This window comes from Coregonus clupeaformis, chromosome 35, assembly GCF_020615455.1.
Source record: "Coregonus clupeaformis isolate EN_2021a chromosome 35, ASM2061545v1, whole genome shotgun sequence".
Lineage (NCBI taxonomy): Eukaryota > Metazoa > Chordata > Actinopteri > Salmoniformes > Salmonidae > Coregonus > Coregonus clupeaformis.
The window spans coordinates 39,176,649-39,198,941 of NC_059226.1; the positions used below are offsets into that span (position 1 = coordinate 39,176,649).

Below are 22,293 nucleotides of genomic sequence, written 5' to 3' on the forward strand. Positions count from 1 at the left end.
TGCACTAACTAAGTCGCTCTGGATAAGAGCGTCTGCTAAATGACTAAAATGTAAATGTAAATGTGGAACGGCAGAGCGACAGAAAAAACAAGGCACCTTGTAAGGGAAACTAAATTATGCTCAAACCAGTTTAGTAATAATTGACTTTTCCACTGAAGAGAAAAACAGCTACCCAACAAAAGTGAATGACTAAAATCTAGGGCCGGGACGATACCAGTATTGCAATATTTTTTCCATGGCAAAAAAGAAAACACGAAGCAGATAAAACTATTTGGTGTTTTAAAAATCTGCTGTATGTAAAATATTGTGTGCTATAGCTTGGAAAAGAAATAAATGTGACTCTGGATGAAAACATAATGATTCCAACATTAGGGCTGTTCTCCAAAATAAGTTAAATCCGCTTCGTGTTTTGTTTCCTTGCCACGATACTAATGAGTATCGTGATACTTGTATCGTCCCGGCCCTAACAAAATCCTGTAAAAAAAGGGGGGAAAGGCACAATTCAAATGTGTTGGGCATGAGGCTCCATTTCAGATCAATAAGAAATGACGATGGATACGTCCCAAATGGCACCCTATTCCCTACATAGTGCATTACTTTTGACCAGAACCCAATGAGCCCTGGTCAAAAGTAGTTTACTACATAGGAATAGGGTGCCACGTAGGAAGCAGATGATGGCATAAAGGCCAAGCATGTAGCGCGCTTCCGGCCTGCCTGCCTTGCACTCACTGGATCTCCCCTTGGTCTGCTACAGTGCCTGCTTACCACAGCCCACAGTGGATGAATGGTGCAATTAACAAGTGTGAGGGATACATTCTGCAGAATAAATTCTTCAAAGAAAAAAGCATTTCTCAGAGAGCATCTTGTTTTATTGAGAGACAGAGACAGAGAGAGAGAGAGAGAGAGAGAGAGAGAGAGAGAGAGAGAGAGAGAGAGATATTCAGAGCCTGTGTGGGAGAACTAGGTGAAGCCTCTGTCCTACAGATGGATATTTTTTTCTGCTCTCAGTCTCTCATTTTTGGCTAGCTAGCAATACTGGGTCACAAACACCCTATGCTGAATCTTTGGATTAGATAATGTGGGGAAAAAAATCAATACAAAATGGCTACGCTTTAGTTCCCAATAACAGATTAAAGCAGCCATTGCTTCAACGGCCTAGACCAGTTTAGCAGAGGTCCGAGCGGGGACTTCAGGGGGGGTCTGACCTAGTCTCACAGCGTAATTTCTGTCTAGGAAGTCTATTCCAATACTGTTTTTTTCCAGCCCACAGAGACTGTCACTGGTCTCGCACTGCGCTATACTGCACTGTGGAGACTAGCAGGCCATAGCAGGCAGGCACACACAGATGTGGGTCAGAGCAGTGGCCCATTTAAGAGGGAAACACTGGGCTCATATCAGCTGCAGCAACCGTCTGCGCCAACTTGACCTTCGCCTCGTCCCATCAACTGTCTGACTGTCGGTCTGGGGTCACAAGATGGTAGCAGGGAAGAGTGACGCCACAGGGACCAAATGAAGTCTGCAGTGTTTGCCGTGTGGAGAGGGTGCCGAGAGGCCTCTTAAGAGGGGGCTGCCGCCTGCGGGGATCATCAAAGCCTGGCCTCGTCCCCACCGGTAGCGCTAGCCCTACCGTTAAAGCTCAGGTCAGCAGCCAGTGCTTCATTGTTGATGTGAAAGACCCCGGGGTGGATCACTAGCTTTACTGTGCTTTGCTGCCTGCTGCGCGGCATACATTCCCCCTCCATGCGCATTTGCTCTGGCGAGGGTGTAGCACAGTTTAGGGGATTACCCTGAGGAATGCATGTCCCAACCCCCCCCATAAAAGAAGTTAGCAAGCTTACAGATGTGAAGTCCACAACTTCACATCCACGTTAGAAGTCAAGGTGAAGATGAAGTGAAGCATTCCTTCCTCGAATGCAAATGTAGCAAATAGGCGAGGTATGATTTTGATCTAAAATCTAAATTCAAGTCTAAGATCTAAATTCAAAAACGAGACTTGAAAAGCGTGTTAAGTTCTATCCATGTTCCGCTGCCCAGATCCTGTACTGAAGCATGAGGGAGCGGTTGCTGCACAGAGCTCAAAGGAAGTTTTATTGCTGAATCCTAATCAAGATCTTTGACAATTGGTTTAAATCCGGCACCAGGCTTCCTGCCTGACTGTACACGCTGTGTACACGCTGGGCACCGTAGGCCTCCCAGCCAGAACACTCTGATACCTCTTCTTCCCCGCAAATCCATTTGTTTACAAACACTACCATTTTCACCTTTGATAAGGATTAAGATGTTCTTACAGAGGAGAGAAAACAAGGGCATGTTTATATCCCGAGGGGCTATGTCTGTGTCCCAAATGGCACCCTATTCCCTATATAGTGCACTATGTAGTCAATAGGGTGCCATTTGAGACCCAACCTATGTGTATCTGACAAGAGGAACACAAAACATGAAACAAAAATTACTACTACTGTAGCTAACCGCTTCTGTTTGAAAACTGAAATCTGATCGGCTGAGGCAGCATTGGAACACAGGTTGGTTATAAACACTCAAGTCGGGCGTGGTGGTGGTCACCGAGTACTAGCGCTGATGGTGAACATAACAGGCATGGAGGCGAGGGAGGAATAATCCAACACCTCACAACAGCATTCTGCTGAGGCTGTAAGAATCAAGCTCTGTGAAATTGGTTGTTGATCATTGTTAGAGAACCATTTTTCAGGTCTTGCCATAGATTTTCATGTACATTTACAGTTCATTCGGAAAGTATTCAGACCCCTTGACTTTTTCCACATTTTGTTACGTTACAGCCTTATTCTAAAATGAAAAAATCTACACACAATACCCCATAATGACAAAGCAAAAACAGGTCTTTAGAAATATGACATTTACATAAGTATTCAGACCCTTTACTCAGTACTTTGTTGAAGAACCTTTGGCAGCGATTACAGCCTCAAGTCTTCTTGGGTATGACGCTACAAGCTTGGATCACCTGTATTTGGGGAGTTTCTCCCATTCTTCTCTGCAGATCCTGTCAGATTGGATGGGGACTGTTGCTGCACTGCTATTTTCAGGTCTCTCCAGAGATGTTCGATCTGGTTCAAGTCCGGGCTCTGGGAAGGGGTGGTGGGGTTGGAAAGTAATAAAGGGAAATAATTTTTTTTTTTAAAGGAAATATATATATATATATATATATATATATTTGCGAGAGAAAAAAAACATATGGGGGATTGGAAGTGATGCAGACAATTACATTGATGGAAGTTACAATCTATCTGCAATATTAAAGCTGATCTACCCCTAAACTGGGAAAATCTACCCCGGGCTCTGACTGGGCAATTCAAGGACATTCAGAGACTTGTCCCGAAGCCACTCCTGCGTTGTCTTGGCTGTGTGCTTAGGGTCGTTGTCCTGTTGGAAGGTGAACCTTCGCCCCAGTCGGAGGTCCTGAGCGCTCTGGAGCAGGTTTTCATCAAGGATCTCGCTGTTCTTTGCTCCGTTCATCTTTCCCTCAATCCTGACTAGTCTCCCAGTGCCTGCCGCTGAAAATCATCCCCACAGCACGATGCTGCCACCACCATGCTTCACCGTAGGGACAGTGCCAGGTTTCATCCAGACGTGGCGCTTGGCATTCAGGCCAAAGAGTTCAATCTTGGTTTCATCAGACCAGAGAATCTTGCTTCTCATAGTCAGAGTCTGTAGGTGCCTTTTGGCAAACTCCAAGCGGGCTGTCATGTGCCTTTTACTGAGGAGTGGCTTCCGTCTGGCCACTCTACCATAAAGCCCTGGTTGGTGGAGTGCTGCAGAGATGGTTGTCCTTCTGGAGCTCTGTCAGAGTGACCATCGGGTTTTTGGTCACCTCCCCGATTGCTCAGTTTGGCCGGGCGGACAGCTCTAGGAAGAGTGGTGGTTCCAAACTTCTTCCATTTAAGAATGATGGGGGCCACTGTGTTCTTGGGGACCTTCAATGCTGCAGAAATGTTTTGGTACCCTTCCCCAGATCTGTGCCTCGACACAGGAAAATTCCTTCGACCTCATGGCTTGGTTTTTGCTCTGACATGCACTGTATCTTTCCAAATCATGTCCAATCAATTGAATTTATCACAGGTGGACTCCAATTTATTTACTTTTTAACCTTTATTTAACTAGGCAAGTCAGTTAAGAACAAATTATTTTTTACAATGGACGGCCTAGCTAGGCCAAACCCAGATGACGCTGGGCCAATTGTGCGCCGCCCTATGGGACTCCCAATCACGGCCGGATTGTGATACAGCCTGGAATCGAACCAGGGTCTGTAGTGAAGCAATGAGATGCAGTCGGGAGCCCTGTTGTAGAAACATCTCAAGGATCAATGGAAACAGGATGCATCTGAGATCAATTTTGAGTCTCATTGCAAAGGGTCTGAATACTTATGTAAATAAGATGTTTTTTATTTGTAATAAATTTGCAAAAATTTCGAAAAACCTGTTCTCGCTTTGTCATCATGGCGTATTGTGTGTATATTGATGAGGAAAACATTTTTCTTTAATCCATTTTAGAATAAGGCTGTAACGTAACAAAGTGGAAAAAGTCAAGGGGTCTGAATACTTTCCGAATGCACTAAGTCAAAACTGTAACTCAGCAACTCAGGTCTTCTTGATAAGCAACTCCAGTTGGCTTTGTGTTTTAGGTTATTGGCTTTGTGTTTTAGGTTATTGTGCGGCTGAAAGGGGAATTCATCTCCCAGTATCTGGTGGAAAGCAGACAGAACCAGGTTTTCCTATAGGACTTTGCCTGTGCTGAGCTCCATTCAGTTTCTTTTTTATCCTGAAGAACTCCCCAGTCCTTAATGATTACAAGCATAACCATAACATGATGCAGCCACCGCTATGCTTGAAAATATGGAGAGTGGTACTCAGTAATCTGTTGTATTGGATTTGCCCCAGACACTTTGTATTCAGGACAAAAAGCTCATTGTTTTGCCACATATTCTGCAGTATTACTTTAGTGCCTTGATGCAAACAGGATGCATGTTTTGGAATATTTGTATTCTGTACAGGCTTACTTCTTTTCACTCTGTCAATTTAGTTAGTATTGTGGAGTAACTACAGTAACTGTTGTTGATCGATCCTCTCCTATCACAGCCATTAAACTCTAACTGTTTTAAAGTCACCATTCCATCCTCTCCGGCAACTGAGTTAGGAAGGATGTCTGTATTTTTGTAGTGACTGGGTGTATTGATACACCAGCCAAAGTGTAATTAATGACTTCACCATGCTCAAAGAGATATTCAATGTCTGCTTTTTATTTTATTTCCCCCCATTTAACAATAGGTGCCCTTCTTTACAAGGCATTGTAAAACCTCCCTGGTCTTTGTGGTTGAATCTGTGTTTGAAATTCACTGCTCGACTGAGGGACCTTACAGTTAATTGTATGTGTGGGGTAGAGATGAGGTAGTCATTCAAAAATAAAATAAATCATGTTAAAACACCATTATTGCACACAGAGTCCATGCAACTATTAAGCAAATGTTTTACTCCTTTACTTATTTAGGCTTGCCATAACAAAGGGGTGGAATACTTAGACTCAAGACATTTCAGCTTTTAATTAATTTGTAAAAATGTCTAAAAACATAATTCCACTTTGACATTGTGGGGTATTGTGTGTAGGCCAGTGACAAAAATGTCAATTTAATCCATTTTTAATTCAGGCTGTCACACAACAAAGTGTGGAAAAAGTCAAGGGGTGTGAATACTTTCTGAAGGCACTGTATGTCATAGAAGACTTCCAATCTTACATTGAAACAATTGAGTCTAGTCATAGGCAGTTGATTGAAGCACAACCATTATTTACATAATGAGAGAGAAGAGCCCTAATCCATGTCTGTGCCAAAAATTGTCACTGTGGACGTGTCTAGGGGTGTAACAGTACACGTATTCGTGCCAAATCATTCGGTACAGGAACCTCGGTTCGGTGCGCACTGTGAACCCGAATTAATACATTTTTTAAAAATATACAAAATAAAAACACTAGGCCTATAGGCTATGTCTACGGTGCGTTGTATGCCTCGAGTAAATCTGAGCTGAAAAAACATTTCAGGCTATTCCATTAAAACAACTACAGACTATGCGTACGTTGTAATTAAAATTCTAATCTTAATTGCCACATTTCAAACTGTATTTTTTTAAGCACAGCTGGGAACTATTTCTGTATGATGGCGAGTGGTTGGGTCGATAAACCAGGAGGATTCCATCAATGTTTCAATCTCCAGTTTGGGAACATTTTGGTTTCCCAGTAGATTACAATGGCGATGGACAAAGAAAGTATATCGCCACTGCTGAACGAGAATAGCCTACGCAGCTGCCAACACCTCAAACATGTTAACACATTTACACTGAATTCACCCAAGTATTCCTACCACCGGAGCAAGAGGGAAACACAAAAAAAAACACCACAACTTCGTCTCACCACTGCATTCAAGCAGTGGATTCTGACAGAGACAAAGAAGCTATAAGAGTGATAGGTATGTTTATAGCCGCGGATATGCGCCCATTCTCGGCGGTTGAGAAGAATAGGGGATTTCAGCACCTTGTAAAAGTGCTCAAGCCATGTTACGAACTTTTCCCTCTCGCACCCATTTCAGCAAACAGGTAGTAGCATACCCACCTCTATAAGGAGTGGGAAATGAGAAGTACTGTGCTACAGACACGACCCCTTTATGAGTCACAAGAACGCATATTTACATATTATATTTTAGTGTTGTTGAGTAATTGTGTTGGTATTCCTGATGGTGCTCCCATCAGGCATTATATGACTCATGATCATATATGGAATCAGGAATACCAACACTTTGTATTTTCTTAAATAAACAACAATTAACTACAGTAACTGTTGGCATTTCATTTTCCCGCTGTACTGAAACCAAATCATGACCCCAAAACCAAAACTGCAATATGTACCGAACCGTGGGTTTGGTAAACTGTTATACCCCTAGACATGTCAGTAACAGGCGACACTCAAGAACAACAGGCTATTCACTCACAGCCACTGTGACACAATCACATGACTCTGGAATTTATGTTTTCATAGACAGATACCTTCTGTCCTTCGTTGCTGTCCGCAATCCCCTCCTCCTCCTTCACGGTCATGGTTCCCTTGGTTAGCATCTTGGACAGTAGTCTAACTGTTGTCAGGTTAGTTCAAAGCAAACCAGTAGCCTCTCTCACAAAGCGTGAGAGGAGTAAGTGAGCCAACTTCGGCAAATTCTGAATTCAACACCTGATAACCGTTGTCAAGAAGGTGGCTCACCTTTTAGCCAGGTAAATTGCTATGGCAACACATCCTTCCGCTCTAACCTACTCTGGGGCAGGCTCACTCCAATGTATCCTGAATTTGTGTCTGTTAGCGCAAAGCAAACCTGGTTTTAAAACCCTAATTATTGTAAGGGACCGTTTTGCCTACAGTAATGATAACATATTGTGCCAGACACACAAAGTGCGTATGTGACACAGAAATTCTGTCCATCGGGAGGGAAAAGTACCTGAAAGGACGCATGCAATCCACGAGACGGTACGAAATGCTGAGAGCAGCAAGACAAAGTCACGACGGCACGGTGAACATAAACGATGCCTGTGACAGAATTCATTTCTCTTGCACTTCTTGTTAATGCAAAGCACACAGAGGAGGGAGAATGCAAAGCCTGCTGTTCATCCTGCCTCTGTAGGTGAATCGTGCCAGCGTTTATCTGGGCTCTGCTGCCAGTGCCTGACTGGCCTCTGTCTCAATGCCCATCCCCCCGCCCCGTGTGCCCTCTTGGTCGGGTGACTAACCTCTCTCTGAGGTTACGCCTTTGAATGGATCCCTTCAGATCTCCCCGTGTCATGCCTCGCGCTACAGACAGGCCAGATAACCTTGTCACAGATGGGGTTGAGGAGGAGGATCCAGGCAGGCAGACGCTCCAGATATAATGGGATGAGATTCATTCCGCTTGTCACGGGACGTCTTATTTGGGAGAGAAAGCCGGGTCAGGAGGAGCATCCGTTGTTCCAATTTGTTCCGTGCGTGGGAGAGAGCTCGGACTCTGACATTGGCCTGGTGGTGATGTCTCAACTGGCTCCCGAGGCACAGAAGGATATGCCTCGGAGGGACAGGTCAGCAGAACAGGGCTCCCCAGATAACCACCAGAATAACACTGAGCTTACAACGAGGGTTAGGAGGACACACCATTTCAACATAGATCATAGCCTTGCAGTTAGTTCCTTCATATCTGACTCAATAGCACTGTTCACATCTCAGTATCTGTTTTACACTTCGTAGTGAGTTTTAAAGAACAATAGCACCGCATTTAAATGTCAGTGACAAATCAAACATTTCAATGCAAACATTTCAATGCAGTTTGCATCTTGACAGCAAAACGTAGGCCAACACCCGGAGAACGGACGTCAGGTCCTTACGCGGCGCGATTACAAATCGATCCCAATTGGAGTCAGCTGTTAAACCATTAAGCTGTTGCAGGGTTTGACGGAGCCGGACAGCTGTAATAGACCACCAGTCAATTGGCCAATTGCTCTGCAATAACTCACAGTGGCTTTACAAATAACAAGGGGGTTGCCAAGAAAACAGCTGATGGCCCCATAAATACAATGCCAGTTTAAACGGCGAGTTGCCACTAAATGACGTAGAGCTGCCAAGACTCATGTAGTTATAGAGTGGTTATTGGGTTTGGTTCTGAACTGAAGTGGGCAGAATTCCACACAGGCCAAGATGGAGGTGATCATTACAGATGATGACATTCACGATTTGCAAATGAAACGTATAGTATATTGGCCTTAAATATTGCTGGACAGAGATGTTGTATAATGTAGAACGCACATTGACCGTAACTCACACTCTTATAGGGTCAGTGACGGTGGGAACAGCACCAGAAAAATAGCAGACCCCCAGTGAGTTGCCAGTATTGGTATCATGTAAAAAGCGCAACTCACTCTTATGTGTGAAACTCGATCCGCTGCCTTTGACCCAAAGCATGACCTTGAAGACTGTGTTTAAACACTGCATAACCTTCTGTTGGTGTCCCTTTAAAATTGCTGCAATAGCTCACACTTTCACCTAAAAAGCTAAGGCATTGTGACGTATGACTATTGTTCGGCAAGATACCTGCTCCAGTTTCTCTGGTCATTCATCATTGTCACTGGGTAAGTTTATCGCAGCTACTGCTGCCACGGTCTTAAAAATAAGGTAGCCTGCACTCCACCATCCCCACTGCAGTAGTTCGCTGTGTAATGTTTTTGTAAGGGGACCCGCTTTTAATACAAGGTTCTTATCAGGTTTTTGTCAGGTTCTTTCGGCTTGAAAGTTCTCCGATTTTTTAATATTTAATTTTAATTGATTCACTGTTGAATTATTGGATTACGTGGCAGCATGATTGCAGTATTGGCCTAGGTCTTTTCAATGTCTAAAACAAAATGTTTACATAGTGCAGAAAAAAAAATCAGGATAATTAAATATAAAACATAAATCCTTGAATGCGCCAGGTAACACTTTATCTGGATAGTCCCAAGTAGATGGTTTGTAGATGTTCAATAAGTGTCAACAACATTTCAACTAACTATCCACTAAACCTAACCCTTATCCTAAACGTAACCCTTACCCTAGCCCTAACCCTTATTCGAAACCAAACCCTAACTCTTTCGTAACCATTTGCTTATCAACAGATAGTGTGTTGATCGTATGACTATCTGTAGATCATCTATTTGTGACTATCCAAATAAAGTGTGACCATGCACAATGCAATGCTATTGCACCAACTGCTTGCATAAGCTAAATAAAGAAAAACATTCACCTTATTCAACATGTTGTTTTATGTGTAACAGCTGACACGTTCTAGAAATAGAACCATCGGACACCTCTACACCGATCAGATGTTGGTCACTAGTATAAAGGATGGACGTGGAATGGTAACAGAGCTACATGTATAAAAAACCCACCCACAACTGGTGGCAGAGATCACGACAGAAGACCTCAGACAAGCTTGACCTATAGAGCGAAGGTCAGACTCTGGCATTGCGTGGAGAACTGACACACTCTCTAATTTGAGCGCCTCCCCTGATGTGTCTACCATCTGAACGGCAAAATGTTGAAATCAGGTGTACTTACGTGATACTGTGGTATGGATGATCTATAGGGCATGTAGTTTACACATCTACCTGCTCCAGATTGAGTCACCTCATATTACAAAATTGTTACATAATATGGCCAAACTAATTTGCATCAATTGAATTGAGTGCATTCAGAAAGTATTCAGACCACTTGACTTTCTCCACATTTTGTTACGTTACAGCCTTATTCTAAAATGGATTAAATGCAGAGAAGAATGGGAGAACCTCCCCAAATACAGGTGTGCCAAGCTTGTAGCGTCATACCCAAGAAGACTCAAGGCTGTAATCACTGCCAAAGGTGCTTCAACAAAGTACTGAGTAAAGGGTCTGAATACTTATGTAAATGTGATCCGTTTTTTATTTTTAATACACTTGCAAAAATGTCTAAAAACCTGTTTTTGCTTTGTCATTATGGGGTATTGTGTGTAGATTGATGAGAAAAAAAAAACACTTTAATCAATTTTAGAATAAGGCTGTAAGGTAAAATGTGGAAAAAGTCAAGGGGTCTGAATACTTTCCGAATGCACTGTATAAGCTACCTTCACTGGCTCTGAGCCATCTTCAACAGGCTCTTTTAAACTTACTATAACTAGGTAGTTGTTTACCAATGATTAGACCTACAGCAAGACAGATCTATTCAAACCAGGATAAGCAAAGCCATTATGAAATAAATACCTGTTTGTAGGGAACTTAAGGGGTCTTCACTATGTAGTGCCCAATTTAAACATAAATCTGTCCCAATTCAATGAGCAAAGGATTTGGAGAGCAATACCACAGAAGCCCTTAGAAGAGGGGTGTCAAACTCAAATCACCGTAATGGCCATATTGAAAAAACACAAACGATTTTTTAGAAAAATGTTTGCATACAACTGCGACCCTAACTGGCCCTTCTTTTAATGTCCATTAAAAATGTACATAGGATGTTGTGTATTTTAAAATTAAATTAAACATAAATAATATTTGTCTAGCCTTTGCTGCTATGCTTGCAGAGGTGCATAATATGCTACAACCCTAATCAAAAGGTATTAAAAAACTGCAAATAACAAAAATGTAAGTAGGTTGTTGTAACATTTAAACTTAAAACATGTTTTTCATTTTTCGCACTGCATGGATCACCGGTAGTTGAAAGCAGCTGTATGTATTGCAGTTGAGTAGCCAGCCTAGGCTACTGCTCAGATGTTGCTGTAATAGGCCTACATCTTTCTCCTCTGCATGGTGTTTTGTTGCAGATTTAGTTTGTTTATTCATTGTCAAGCTTTAAAAACCAAAGCCAGACTGCAACATTTTAGTAGCCTAGGACTGTGGCATGTGTCCATGCACTTTCCCTCCGCTGCGCACTATTAATGGGACACACTTAAGCAGCACAATTTGGGAGTGCATCAGGCTGTACTTTCATAAACGGTTGACTCATCATACTCACGTGTCCTAATTTATACTCACATGTGAATCCTTTATCTAATAACTTTTTGACAACCAATATGACATTTTCTGTAGTACAGCAATGACCCGGTTCCTACAACACGCTTAAAATCAGTCAGTACCATTAAGGAAAACAGTTGGGGATGCTTCTAATGTTTAGTGATGATATGATACAGCACACTGGCTGGCTCATGGTTGGGTGTGTGTGTGGGTCTCAGAGGAGGTATGTGTGTGTGTGTGGGTCTCTGAGAGGAGGTGTGTGTGTGTGTGTGTGGGTCTCTGAGAGGAGGTGTGTGTGTGTGGGTCTCTGAGAGGAGGTGTGTGTGTGTGGGTCTCTGAGAGGAGGTGTGTGTGGGTCTCTGAGAGGAGGTGTGTGTGTGTGTGTGGGTCTCTGAGAGGAGGTATGTGTGTGTGGGTCTCTGAGAGGAGGTATGTGTGTGTGGGTCTCTGAGAGGAGGTGTGTGTGTGGGTCTCTGAGAGGAGGTGTGTGTGTGTGGGTCTCTGAGAGGAGGTGTGTGTGTGTGTGGGTCTCTGAGAGGAGGTGTGTGTGTGTGTGGGTCTCTGAGAGGAGGTGTGTGTGTGTGTGTGGGTCTAGGAAGAGGAATGTGTGTGGCAATGCACTGCCTTTGGCGCACAGCACGGGCCCGATAGAAATGTGTCACGGGCCGGATCCAGCCGGCGGGCCTTGTGTTTGACACATGTGCCTTAGAATAAATACTTCCCCTTTATATCTGCTCTGCTGCTCTTCAATATGGATAAGCTCCAAGCGTTACAGCCGCCGGCCGAGCTGTGGTTGCTAGCATTCCTTACCTTTAGCGAGTCAAAGCAGGCAATCACCCTTCCATTCTCCACCTGGCAGCTTTTGGGCGGGTGCGCAAATTTGCATTCCTCGTCACTCCGCGAACATGTCCCCCTCTGGAACTGCCGGCACACCTCCAGCGTCAGCCATTTTGTGTCTCGCATCGAAGCAATATTTAAAGCCATAGCAATGCCGGGGGTGGGGTCGAGCTAGCCACTTGTTTTAGGAAAGGCTATTCGCTAATGGCTCTTCAGTGTGCTAAAAAAACAACTAAAAGTGTAGCAAAAATAAAATGTGGGTCAGTGAAAGTCGTTTGCCCTTGCGGACTTCAGAGCAGCAGAGTTGGTGGACTTGCAACCCGGCCGTGGTCGCAGCTTGGGAGATGGCGGCTATCAGAGAAGCTGTCAATCAAGAGATGTCGCTCGTCAATCAGTTAGTCCCAGGTGCAGGCCACTGACAGGGCAACAGGGGCATGCTCAGAGGCAGGCTGGACTGACGGACCGTCCAAATGTGGTGGTAGTGGGGGGGAGGGGGGAGAACTGGTGCTATTTCGAGGGTGATGGCACTGCTTGGGCGAGAATATTAAGTGGGTGCAGACGGTGGGTTGGGTATTGACTAAACTTGTCCGAATGAGTCAGTCAGCACTCTGTGTTTTGGCAGAGTGGCTGGCCAGTTCCCCCAACCTCTGCAGTTAAATCTTTCCGCTTGGGTTTCTCTAGCGCAACGACGGAGCCTGGTAAAGATGAGATGGTAGGGCAGGGGCTGAGGATGAGCTATCTTCTGTCACAGCAAGGGAGGGAATGCTGCAGGCTTGGTGGTGGAGGCGCACGCAGGCAGCTTCAAGTAGGGATATTGTCTGACAAGGCACTTTCTGTCAACGATCTGGAGAGAGAGAGAGAGAGAGAGAGAGAGATTATTTTCAGAGAGAGTAGCTAAACAACTGCCTGAAGCATTAATGCAACAGTCTCAGTTTGTTTTATTTTATGCTAAAACGGTTTATGAAATAAACTGGAAACGTATTGCTGGGGACAGCATTATTTCCCCAAATATCCTTTCAAGAAGAGTGAACAATCAATCAGAAAACTCTAGAAAAAGAAATAAAATGGCAATAAATCTACTGTTCACAAGATAACAAAGCTGTGAATGTGCTTAACCAATACAGACCCATAGGCAAAAGTATTCAGGGATTTTTCTGCCATTGTAATACTTGGGCAGGCCGCCTAAGTGTCTTTTTGGGTTGCCTAAGTCCAAATAAAAAAAAAAGTTCTCTTTAATTACTTTTTTGAAAAACAAAACAATGAATTTAGCAATATTATACATTTTGTTATTATGCGCAAGCAAAATAACACAGCATTAGCCATGGCAAAATGCATTGAATTGCAGGAAACTAGCTTTAAAACCGCAAAAAAAATAGTAGAACTGCAGAAAATGTGCTTAAAAATGCCAACATTTCTATCCACCGCCTAGATGGGGGACTCAAAGATTATTATTTTTTATGTGCAGCGCAGACAGGCCGACCACGCTCATTGCCACGCCCCCTGACATGCCCACCACCTAAGCACATTTTTGATCTGCAATAACAAGATCCATTATCAGGAATTGCGTTGAGCCCTCCAAATCGGAATCAGCTTAAGCCATAAGAAAATGTTCTCAATTTCATGGCCTATTCTGTCCTGTTCTAACTTTAACCACAGTTGTTAGTGCTCTAGTAGACTTTAACGCCAAAACTGTAGCTTGTGGCCTAGAAATGTAGGGCCTAAGCCAAACATTGAGAAATTGTATAATAATGTTTAGCCTATCATAATAACCAGGAGAATAATATGACTGTCGAAAACACATTGATATACAGGCGTCTGGCACCCTGTTTTTAGTGGTGAGTGTGAGAGAGTGTGTGCGCGACCTTGTTTGTGTGTGTGGCTGGGTAGGAGGAGGCTGGCTTGAAGTATCGTGTAAACCAACAGAGGGCGGTTGCGAGGTTATTCAGCTGCCACTTGGTCTGAGTTCCCGATCATTACTTTGCGTCATTGTGCGCCAACTTGCCCGGTGCAGCCCTCACGCGTGTTGAATACAAAGCAGAGCGGAGAATGGCAACGACCCCTGTACAATGAGACAGCAAGAGTGCAGTAAGCCAAGCCAGTGCGGTATAGGTGGGATAAAGCCCCTGGGGTCCACCCACCCTGTCGAGTAATGCCGTGACGAGAGCCGCAAGCGAATAGAAAACGTGCAGCGCAGCAGTATTCCGGGAAGCCATCCAACAGGCAGAGCGAGAGAGACCGAGACAGATGCATGTGCCAGACACGATTACGCCACTGCCCGGGTGCCTAAAGCGCCTCAACACCAACCAGACACTACTGTACCAGTCAAATTAGACAGCAGGTCATTGATGCGGCCAGCAGATTTTCAATTCATAGAGAGAGAATGAGTCTCGCGGCTCTCGCTCTGCATCCGTTTTCAGGCACTGTCCTCCGTCTACTGGGGTTGGGGAGGGGGGGAAAAGGACATATCCTTTAGCAAATAAAGAAAATGACATATCCTTTAGCTTGCTTTTTGAATCCATTACAAACCGACTACCGTGCAGGGAGCCTGTTTCCCTTGGAGCATCTGGAAATATTTTCTGGTGATAACTGGGAGAGGGAAGTGGGGGTGGGGCAGGCGAACAAGGGAGAGAGGGTTGTAAAAACCTGCAGCTGCTGTTTAAAATTCCCTTCACTGTTTCATATCCCACAGATCCCTCCATTCAAAGGCATGGGGCAAAATAAGTACAACACCAGCATAGTGAGCATACTGCACTCCACAATGAACAAGAGACATTGGTCGGACTCCATACAAGCAAATCGTAGTCAAAACTTTATGAGGGAGTAGCCTTGGTGGTCATGAAAGAAAGCGATTCCAGACAGTAAAAGCCATGGCAGTAGCCTACTGTAAGATAGACCCCCCCTCCATCTTTGATCACTTAGCTCCATATCATGGGCAGTTATGTCACATGCAGGTCTGCTTCAATAGAGTATTTTTTTTATCTTCACATTTCCATATCTATGACTACAACCATGCAACAAGCTGCTGGTGACAAGTTAAAGTAGGCCTAACCATTATCAGCCATGATGCTCCATTTATGGACCTGGAAACCAACTTATAGGCATACTCTATGGGCTTATTTGCAATGTTATAGTCACATTCTCATTAAATAATCTTTAGAAATGAATGGTAAATAATGTAGTGTCATTTTGGAGTCAAATTCATTGTAAATAAAAATATGTTTCTAAACACTTCTACATTAATGTGGATGCTACCATGATTACGGATAATCCTGAATGAATCATGAATAATGATGAGTGAGAAAGTTAGATTCAAATATCATACCGCCCAAAAAAATGCTAACCTCCGCTGTTATTGTAATGGCGAGAGGTTAGCATGTCTTGGGTTATGATATTTGTGCGTCTGTTACTTTCTCATCTAGTTTAGAAACATTTTCTATTCTTATTTACAATAAAGGTGACTCCAAAATCAGATAATACATTATTTACCATTAATTTCTATTGGGCACAAAAGAATCTATAACAACCCAAAAAAACAGCAAATGCACCCAACCAACTTGTAGAGTCACAAGCTTGATGTAGTCATTGCGTGCTATGAATATGGGACCAAATACTAAACTTTTGACTACTTTAATACACAGATGAATTTCTCCCAATACTTTTGGTGCCCTAAAATGGGGAGACTATGTACAAAAAGTGCTGTAATTTCTAAACGTTTCACTCGATATGGATGAAAATTAGGGCTGAACTCATTTAGTCGACAGGCTGTTGGTCGACCGATAATTTTGAAGTTGAGCAGTTGCAAAAAAAATTATGGCACGTCTTGATTGACGCCTGTCTCAGTTGACTAATCCATTGCGGAGGCTGTCGGGATGGGACACCAGTATCACCAGTAGTACATTTACCGTTAATTCCCATAATTTCTAATCCACAATGTTTGTTTGGTTACCATAATTTATGTTCATGCATTCAATGTATTATTATTATTATTACTACTACTACTACTACTACTACTGTCATTCACAGTTCTCATTGTCAGAGTGGCACGTTGTTTGCAGAACGCACAACCTAGGCTACACTTGTGAGAAACAAGTTTTGGTTTATTTCATTCCATTTACGGGTTGTCAATTAATTCATTGTGTTTTGTTTGGAGCGCTTATGTCAATGTTGAGTAAGGACACGCACCTGATTACGCATAGAATTAGGCCTAGGCTACCTGGCCTGCGCGCAAATGTAGGCTTATAAATGTGCCCATTTGGGGATCTGATAGTATTTCTGATTGTCTTAACTCAACACCACTAATGAGCTGTGGAGCTTCTCAAAGTAATTTTTTCTTCACCTCAAAACAGCAAGTAAACAAAAGTCGGTTTTTACATCCTTGAGAATGCCAATAATTCCTCAATGTAGTCTACTTGAAAAGTCTTTCCAGCTTCCAAATTCATCTCTCCCTTTCCATAACCACTCAGTGTGCCTACAGCTGTGTCTGTCCCGAGCTCACTGGTGCGGGAAACTCTGAGGGTCCAGAATATTTTATACAATGATGCAAGTTTGTTAGCTTGACTTAGGGCTGGACCAAGTTGATAGTTGATATGTTTCAAGTTCCATGCGTAGCCAATGTAAATTACTTTTATCAGGATATTTTCTACCTGCAGGCTAATGTTTTTATTTGTTGGCTTTATGTAGGCTATTTCTACATAGTTGGCAATGGCAATAGAAGTTACTTTTAGATTTTGATAGAATTTGTATTAATCACATGACAATGATCGAGATACGAAGACTATTATAAAATAAATGAAACTTCTCCATGAAAATGTGCATAGGAAAATCATCACTGGCACGCAGATCGGTAGAAATTGTAAGATAAATAGGTACTATAAAAAGGTTGCCGACCCCTGGTGTAGCCTATTACCGGCAACTTCGAGAGTGTAATGGCAGAACAGTTTTTTTTCTTCTTCTGGTTAGGCTATCTTGATCTCTGGCTCTCTCAAGTCATTTGTGTGTCTTAATTATTTAATCACAGTGTGCTTAAAGCATCAGACAAGCTCAGTAGACTAGACATAGTTGATTTTATTAAAACACATAGGGTGTGTCTACATATGGAAAAATACACGTTTTAAAATTTCGAACAGTCGATTAATCGAAAGAACAGACCAAGATTTGAATTAGGTCGGGGATAGCCCTAATGAAAATACCTTCAAATTAAAGCTGACAGTCTGCAATTTAACCTCATAGTTATTGTAACAAAATATTTGTCACTGTACCAATACTTTGAGCTCACTGTATATCAGCCCAACCCTAGTGTGTGTGTGTGTGTGTGTGTGTGTGTGTGTGGTAAAACACCATCCTGTCATCTCGGAAATTGGCCCACTTTAGAACCGTACTGCAAATATGAAATGAGATGCATTCTCTCTCGACACCAATCCTGCAGTCTTAAAGGCAGGATTTAATTTCACAGCATCTCCCCAGGGACATGTCAGTCGCTAAGAAAGAAGCAGGTAAGAATCATGTCAGATGTGACCTTTCACAATTAATACCTTTTTATTTTTAGAATCTTCCGCCCAAAAAAACAAAACACAGATGGTCTCATTTTATGGGGGGTGCAAGACGGATTAAGGATACTGTTCCAGGCAGCAAAATTACTTAACCTCACTTGGGTTCATTTTACTGGTTGGTATCGAGCCAAATGTATTTGTTACGTTGTAACATACTATACTATACTAGGCTACTGTATCATACAAAATCAAATAGGCCTTAAAGGGAAAATTCAGGATTTTGGCAATGAAGCCCTTTATCTACTTCCCCAGAGTAAGATGAACTTGCGGATACCATTTTTAGGTCTCTGCATGCAGTTTGAAGGAAGTTGCTAACTAGTGTTAGCTCAATTACTGGAAGTCTATGGTAACTGCTAGAATGCTAGTAGATACAGTACCATACATAGACTTCCAGTCATTGTGCTAAGGCTAGTTAGAATTGGCTAGCAAAACTACCTCTACATTTCTTCATACTGGACGTAGACATTTTCTAGTTTTTTTTTAAATTTACGGATAGCCATGGGCACACGCCAACACTCAGATATAATTTACAAACGAAGCATGTGTGTTTAGTGAGTCAGCCAGATCAGAGGCAGTAGGAATGACCAGGGATGTTCTCTTGATAAGTGGGTGAAATGGACCACTTCCTGTCCTGCTAAGCATTCAAAATGTAACGAGTACTGGGAGTCAGGGAAAATGTATGGAGTAAAAATAACATTATTTTCTTTAGGAATGTAGTGAAGTAAAATTAAAAGTTGTCAAAAATATAAATAATAAAAGTACAGATACCGAAAAAAAACTACTTAAGTAGTACTTTAAAGTATTTTTACACCACTGGCCACATGTAATATGGAGTAGGGTGAATTTGCCCCAAGATGCTGATCTTGGGTCAGTTTAGCATTTTCCCAACTAATGCTTGAAGTTAGGATTGTGTAATGCAGTACTGCATTTCCTCACCAGTTATTAATATATTTTTTCTAGGTTTCTAATTGGCTCAGAAAATATTTTTTGCTCCTAAATCATGATAAAGGCTGAATCATCATCATCGCTTAGAAGCCAAGTATTTCTCAATTACCCGGCATCAGCAATTCCCACAAATCGATGTGCTATTTGAATAATTGTCTGGGTTACAGTGTGAGTGGGGGCAAAGTAGCAAAAAGCTCTAACGCTTTTATTGTAATGGAATTTTGCTAAAAGATTAAAAACAAAATGGCAACGCAGTGTCTTCTTTCAATGTGTTATGACCCCATATCAGGGTGAGATAGATAAGAAAAGCAGAAAGGCCTTCATATGTCAGGTTACCAGTGTAACATCTTATTGGCCTACTCTACACTCTTCTTTCCTGGTTCAGAAAATACGAAAAACACAGCTAAGATACCTGGTAGCCTACATATCATGGAGAATGGCCTGGATATCAGGTTACTTGAGCGAGAGAGAGCTGATACAGCCATATGATATAGCATAGCTTAGCCCTAGCATATTACTGAGCCCCTGTGTTTGTACGCTAGCCGATCCTAAGATTTCCTATATTCACTGTACATGGGCTACATATACAGTGCCTTCAGAAAATTCACACCCCTTGACTTTTTCAGCTCGAATTTAAAATGTAATTTTTTTGTAATTGGCCTAGACACACAATACCCCATAATGTCAAAGTGGAATTATGTTTTTCAAAATGTTTACAAATTAATTAAAAATGAAAAGCTGAAATGTCTTGAGTCAATAAGTATAGAACCCCTTTGTTATAGCAAGCCTAAATAAGTTCAGGAGTAAAAATGTGCTTAACAAGTCATAAGTTGCATGAACTCACACTGTGTGCAATATTAGTGCTTAAAATGAGTTTTGAATGAATACCTCATCTCTGTACCCCTCACATATAATTATCTGTAAGGTCCCTCAGTTGAGCAGTGCATTTCAAACACAGATTCAACCACAAAGATCAAGGAGGTTTTCGAATGCCTCACAAAGAAGGGCACCTATTGGTAGATGGGTAAAAAAAGAATCCAAAAGCAGACATTGAATATCCCTTTGAGCATGGTGAAGTTATTAATTACACTTTGGATGCTGTATCAACACACCCAGTCACTACAAAGATACAGACGTCCTTCCTAATTCAGTTGCCGGAAAGGAAGGAAACCGCTCAGGGATTTCACCATGAGGCCAATGGTGACTTTAAAACAGTTACAGTTTAATGGCTGTAATAGGAGAAAAATGAGATGGAGCAACAACATTGTAGCTACTCCACAATACTAACCTAATTGACATGGTAAAAAGAAGGAAGCCTGTACAGAATAACCTGTTTGCAACAAGGCACTAAAGTAATGCTGTAAAAAAAATGTGGCAAAGCAATTCACTTTTTGTCCTGAAAAGTGTTATGTTTGGGGCAAATCCAATACATTACTGAGTACCACAATCCATATTTTCAAGCATAGTGGTGGCTGCATCATGTTATGGTATGCTTGTAATCATTAAGGACTGGGGAGTTTTTCAGGATTAAAAAAATTAACGGAATGGAACGAAGCACAGGCAAAATCCTAGAGGAAAACCTAGTTCTGTCTGCTTTCCACCAGATACTGGGAGATTAATTCACTTTTCAGCAGGACAATAACCTAAAACACAAGGCCAAATCTATACTGGAGTTGCTTACCAAGAAGACAGTAAATGTTCTTGAGTAGCCAAGTTACAGTTTTGAAAATATATGGCAAGACCTGAAAATGGTTGTATAGCAATGATCAACAACCAATTTGACAGAACTTGAAGAATTTAGAAAATAACAAATGGACAAATGTTGCACAATCCAGGTGTGAAAAGCTCCTTGAGACTTACCCAGAAAGACTCACTTTTCATTTTCAATGCATTTGCTACAATTTCTAAAAACATGTTTTCACTGTCATTACGGGATATTGTGTGTAGATGGGTGACAAAAACAAATATTTAATCCATTTTAAATTCAGGCTGTAACACAACAAAATGTGGAATAAGTCAAGGGGTATGAATACTTTGAGGCTAACCTAGCGGAAATGCCTCCAGGAAAGAGTGCTGATGAGGACGACTGGAGGGACAGATGGTGCGCAGCTAGGTAGGGCCATGTGACACCCTTGTTGTGACCTGCACAGATTAGTCCTGTACGCCCCCGCCCAGCTCTCTCTTGGTGCTTCCAGGACAGAGTGATGTGCACAGTGCTCAACAGTCAAGCTTTTTTGGCTTTCCACCACAAAAAAAAAGAACTGTAGGCTATTGCTCTGTCCCTTGAAAAGAGGCAGGCAAAGACATGCCATCCAGTAAAAGTGCAATGTTTTACCAAAGAGCAGCTAGCCTAACCAGCCAGGAAAGGAGACCCAAGAGCAGGCCAGAGATTTGTGGGGACTGGGGAAAGCTCCATGTTACGACTAGACCTTGAAGGATTACAGTTACTAAGGCCAGCTGGCCAGGCGTTATCTTGGTCATCTCCTAATTTGAATGAGAGCAGGCCAGGCTAGTCCAGGGTTCTCTCGAGTGAAAGTCATTAGCTTGACCTCTGAATACCACCCCTGTATCCTGTTAGCTGTGTATGCGGTGTTAGTCTCTCCTGGATGTTGTCAACCTGAGAGATAGGCCTAATCTACACTTTGCATCGTTTTCGTTTGACAGACTAGAGACGATCTTATTAAAGCACCAGCTAGGTGTTAAACAGCAGGTCTATAACAACCAAGCAAATGAATACCTGCTCTTTCGAATATATTACCATGCAGAGATGGCAATCCACCTTATATGGCCAAGAGGAACACGAGTAGGCCACATTTTCCATGGCAGCAAAGAGTATGAGTGTGCTTCAGTGTAATGAAAGCGAAACTGGTTGTGGAAATACAAGAGTAATAGTGTTTTTGTTTTTTATATATGATCAGGCTAGTTAAAAAATGATTTCTGTCATGTTTACCATCCTAACAATGGTTCTAAAGAGCATATTTGATGACGGCATTTTGTTCTGAATTTCAAAATGTCAACTGCCGTATCGTGCAATCCGTTTGCTGAAAATTTGACATGAAAATATAGCCTAGGCTACGTATTTGATATGCAGATCTCTTCAAAAGATGTTGTTAAATTCACAAATTAAAGTATATCCACATCATAAGGGAACGTATTTAAATAAGCCTAACTTGTATATCACAATGTCCTGCAAGTCTACACAAATATCTTACCAATGCATATTTTCGAAGCAAAACATAGGCCTGCTATTCAGATATAAGGCAGGATAAATGGGTGGAAATTAAAGTATGCCCTCCTGCAAATTGTTATTGGCATTAGCTACAGCGCCTTGGATCTTCAAATTATCAAATGTCATTAGCGTAAGGAGAAATGAGTGACACTAGCTAAGCAGAGGTTAGTGGACTAAGCTAAGCAGGGCTACT

The 22,293-nt window shown here is 42.3% G+C and overlaps 1 protein-coding gene across 15 annotated transcripts in view; it reads right to left on the reverse strand.

Annotated features, from left to right (window-relative positions):
- The window catches only part of LOC121551713 (muscleblind-like protein 2a), an 81,360-nt gene that overhangs the window by 53,330 nt on the left and 5,737 nt on the right, over positions 1-22,293 (reverse strand). For 14 of the 15 annotated variants that reach the window (XM_041864447.2, XM_041864439.2, XM_041864446.2 and 11 more), the window contains exon 2: positions 12,351-13,221. In XM_041864447.2, coding sequence (XP_041720381.1) covers positions 12,351-12,524 — 174 coding nt within the window. In that variant the 5' untranslated portion in view covers positions 12,525-13,221. Of the gene's footprint in view, positions 1-12,350; positions 13,222-14,239; positions 14,389-22,293 lie in introns of those variants that run through there. The other variant, XM_041864438.2, reaches the window with a different exon arrangement.